Source organism: Pinus tabuliformis, chromosome 8 (genome assembly GCF_031772625.1).
Source record: "Pinus tabuliformis cultivar Carrire ecotype Pingquan chromosome 8, CPIR1, whole genome shotgun sequence".
In the NCBI taxonomy this organism is placed as follows: domain Eukaryota; kingdom Viridiplantae; phylum Streptophyta; class Pinopsida; order Pinales; family Pinaceae; genus Pinus; species Pinus tabuliformis.
The window spans coordinates 1,640,186,162-1,640,189,553 of record NC_142294.1 but is presented as its reverse complement, the minus strand read 5'-3'; the positions used below and the strand labels follow the sequence as shown (position 1 = coordinate 1,640,189,553).

The 3,392-nt window shown below is 32.7% G+C and overlaps 1 protein-coding gene across 1 annotated transcript in view; it reads left to right on the top strand.

Annotated features, from left to right (window-relative positions):
* The first annotated feature begins 402 nt into the window (after window positions 1–402).
* Window positions 403–3,392, top strand: part of LOC149242437 (abietadienol/abietadienal oxidase-like) — a 6,690-nt gene continuing 3,700 nt past the window's right edge. Inside the window, exon 1 of the mRNA XM_089370833.1 lies at window positions 403–510. Coding sequence (XP_089226959.1) covers window positions 403–510 — 108 coding nt within the window. The remainder of the gene's footprint in view (window positions 511–3,392) is intronic.

The window sequence follows — 3,392 nt, the reverse complement described above, 5'->3', positions numbered from 1 at the left end:
AGTACAAAATATACTAATGAACCATAATTAATGTATTAAAATTAATATGTATATTGTAATTAATATTATATGTATTCACATATCAAAATTCTCAAATAAAATTAGATATTAGATAAAGTTATAATAGGTTGGAAAAACATGAAGTATAAAATATACTAATCAACCCTAATTAATGTATTAAAATTAATATGTATATTGTAATTAATATTATATGTATTCACATATCAAAACTCTCAAATTACAGCTCTGTCTTTTTCTTTCCTTTCGTTCCTCCTCTGTTCGAATCCACAAACAGAGTTACTTCATGGCAAAGTTACTTCATAGAAGACTCTCTGCGTGAAACTATGGTTCTTCCCGACCTCCCCCTATCACTATCTACTCGTGCAACTCATCTCTTACCATATGGCTCTTTTTAGCGATACAACTTTGGATGCCTCGGCATTCACATGTTTGGAACGCATTTGGGTGATTGGCATGCCCGTGGGCACAGACCTGGATTCAGAACATGTTGTAAGAGGAGGTCAACATTTGTCACTGTGGCAGCAACATGTTATTATTCTATGTAGTCCCTTTTATATTGTAATGAGACCATAAGTTCCTTTTATATTGTAATAAGACCATAATTTTTTATGTATCTAGCGAGTTAGGGTTGGGCTATGAAGTCTTCTCATTTCAATTTTGAATGTACTATCAAATTCCCTAAATATGAAGTCCTAATTTTTGGTATAAAGAAAGCCATAGATTTGGAAGTGGAATGTCTCAAGGTAATAAGTAATTCCAAAATACATTTATCGTTTATTCAACTTTTCAAACAATACTAACATGCCTTTGCCTAGACATACCAAGATTTACATACTTATGACACCAAAATTATTCAACGTGTGATTTTGATCACAGAAGTTATCAAACCATTTCAACAAAAAATAAGAAAGGTACATCTAACCCTAGAGCCATTTTTTTCAAATTGAAATATTCTAATGGCTATACCAACAAAGACAATCAATACATATATTCAAGAAATGTCATGATAAATGAATTTTACTTCTTGCTGCTACCATTACCATTTTCAACCAAAAGGGTTCCTCCAATGCATCTTGAAGGAAACCCCTGAAAAAACACTAGGTAGAGAAAAGGAAGGCTATGAAAGATTGTGCACCTTTCTTAGCAGATAGAAGCCGAGAGAAGCCCCTTCAAATCGTTCCAATAATCCTTCCAGCAATCGTTCGAGTAATCCTTCAACAATTCCAACAACCCAAGCACTAAGAAATGCATGCATCCATGGAGCCTTTGCTTATAATAGATGGAATGGTGATGAATAACAGGTACAATAAATATTTAATCACAATTTGAAATGCTCAAGCTGCTATTATTCCTCCACGTTACAATCCTGGAGTGACGAAGTTATTCTATTATTCCACCACGTCACTATCCGAGATGGAGTGGAGGATTTATTCTATTATTCCTCCGCATTACAATCTGAGACGGAGTGGCGGAGTTATTATTAAGAGCATGAAATGGTGAAATTGATCGACAAGTTAATGAAACTATAGACACATGTCTTTTGGAGTTATTATTAACAACATGAAAGAGTGAAATTGATGTACACTTTAATGAAACTACTGACAGATCCGAGATGGAGTGGTGGAGTTATTATTAAGAGCATGAAACGGTGAAATTGACCAACAAGTTAATGAAACTACAGACACCTGTTTTTTGGAGTTATTATTAACAACATGGAAGAGTGAAATTGATGTACAATTTAATGAAACTATCGACAGCTATTATTTCAAATTGGACACATGTTACCAATGGTTTGAAACGGATGATCATATTATTTGGAAATACACCTTTCCACTACTATGACAAGTGTATGTGTAAGGTGTGTGTTACATTTTGTAGTCTTCCCATTATGGTTAATCCTAATAGGTGTTAATTAACAAATGGCATGGTACATTTTTAATGAAGCTTTCTAAAAAAATAATTTAAGAAAGGTTTAATCATGTGATTTAGATATGCAGGAAAGTTAGTGGTATGAATTCAATCCATTGATATTGTGGCAACAATAAGAATATACTGGCATCTTTAAATTTAACCCATCCGATCAATTTTTTTAATTATTAAAATGATTAAAGTGTGCAATTCCAATAAGAGGGATGCCTTTCGGCATAAATATAATGATGGTACGACAAAAAGTGCTTAACCTGTTCATGTTGAATCTATTATGGAAACTCCTATTTTGGGAATTTAATTCTAAACTATTTTAAATTTTGTGTGCCAATATATGTAGTGCTTCTTAGAAGAAACTTTTTTACTAGATTTTAGTTGTGTGTGTTCCTTTTTGAAAATGTTGTTAGGAGTTGGGTTAAGGGGCTCTAATTCTTGAGGGACAAATTGGTAGCATTGCATCCATTTATGTTTTGGTTCAAGGTCGTTTTCCTCTTAAGTGTGTTGAAAATGGCCATTTGTTTTTCATTATACTTTTGATGATTACTTAAGGTTGATAGATGTAAAATTATTTTGGTTTTAGCTTGATCATCTAGCTTGTAGGTTGACTTTTTTACACTTCCTATATAATTTTGGTTTTTTTTTAAAACATATGTTACAAGAATATATATTGATTCTTATACATGGATTTATGGTGTTTTATTCTATTCTTGTTTTCAAAGTAAGGTTTTCCTCAACATCAATGGGTTCATGAATTTGAAAGATAAAAAATAAAATGTTGACATATCAATTACATCAACTTACTTAAAACTTAATTCGAGTGCCAAAGCTTGGATCATCGTATACATGACTTCTTCCTAATGGTTAAGGTTGACTCTATGGTGGCCCTCCTCTTTAGTGAATCACAAGCTCAATTAAGAACTTCAAGAATAATGATAGTATTTCTTGCTAATGGTTAAGCTTGACTCTATGGTGGCCCTCCTCTTTAGTGAATCACAAGCTCAATTAAGTACTTCAAAGAATAATGATAGTAAGGATAATGGATCCAAGTTGTGCACAAGAATAGAAAAATAAGCCTTAAAAGGTCTTATTTACAAAATCCTAGTGACATTTGACCCTAGTTGGCTTTTGACTCCACCAATTATAGTTCAGTGCTTCAATAAATGCTTTAATAATGGGTCTCAAGCCCAACTCAACAAGGAGGGGATCCATCAAGCTCATTCTCCTCTCTCATTATTAAATTCTTAATCAAAAGACTTAGTTGATGGCCATATAAAGTAGCACCCACCTATTACTTTTGATAATTGTGATAATTGTTTTATTCTCAAATAAACCTATTAAAGTTTACAACCCTTTCACTATTCTCATTGGCTTGGAGGAGAAAAGGAAAAACATAATGAGTACGCAAATGAAAGTTAGCTCATGCACAACGCCTCGTCAAAAAAACA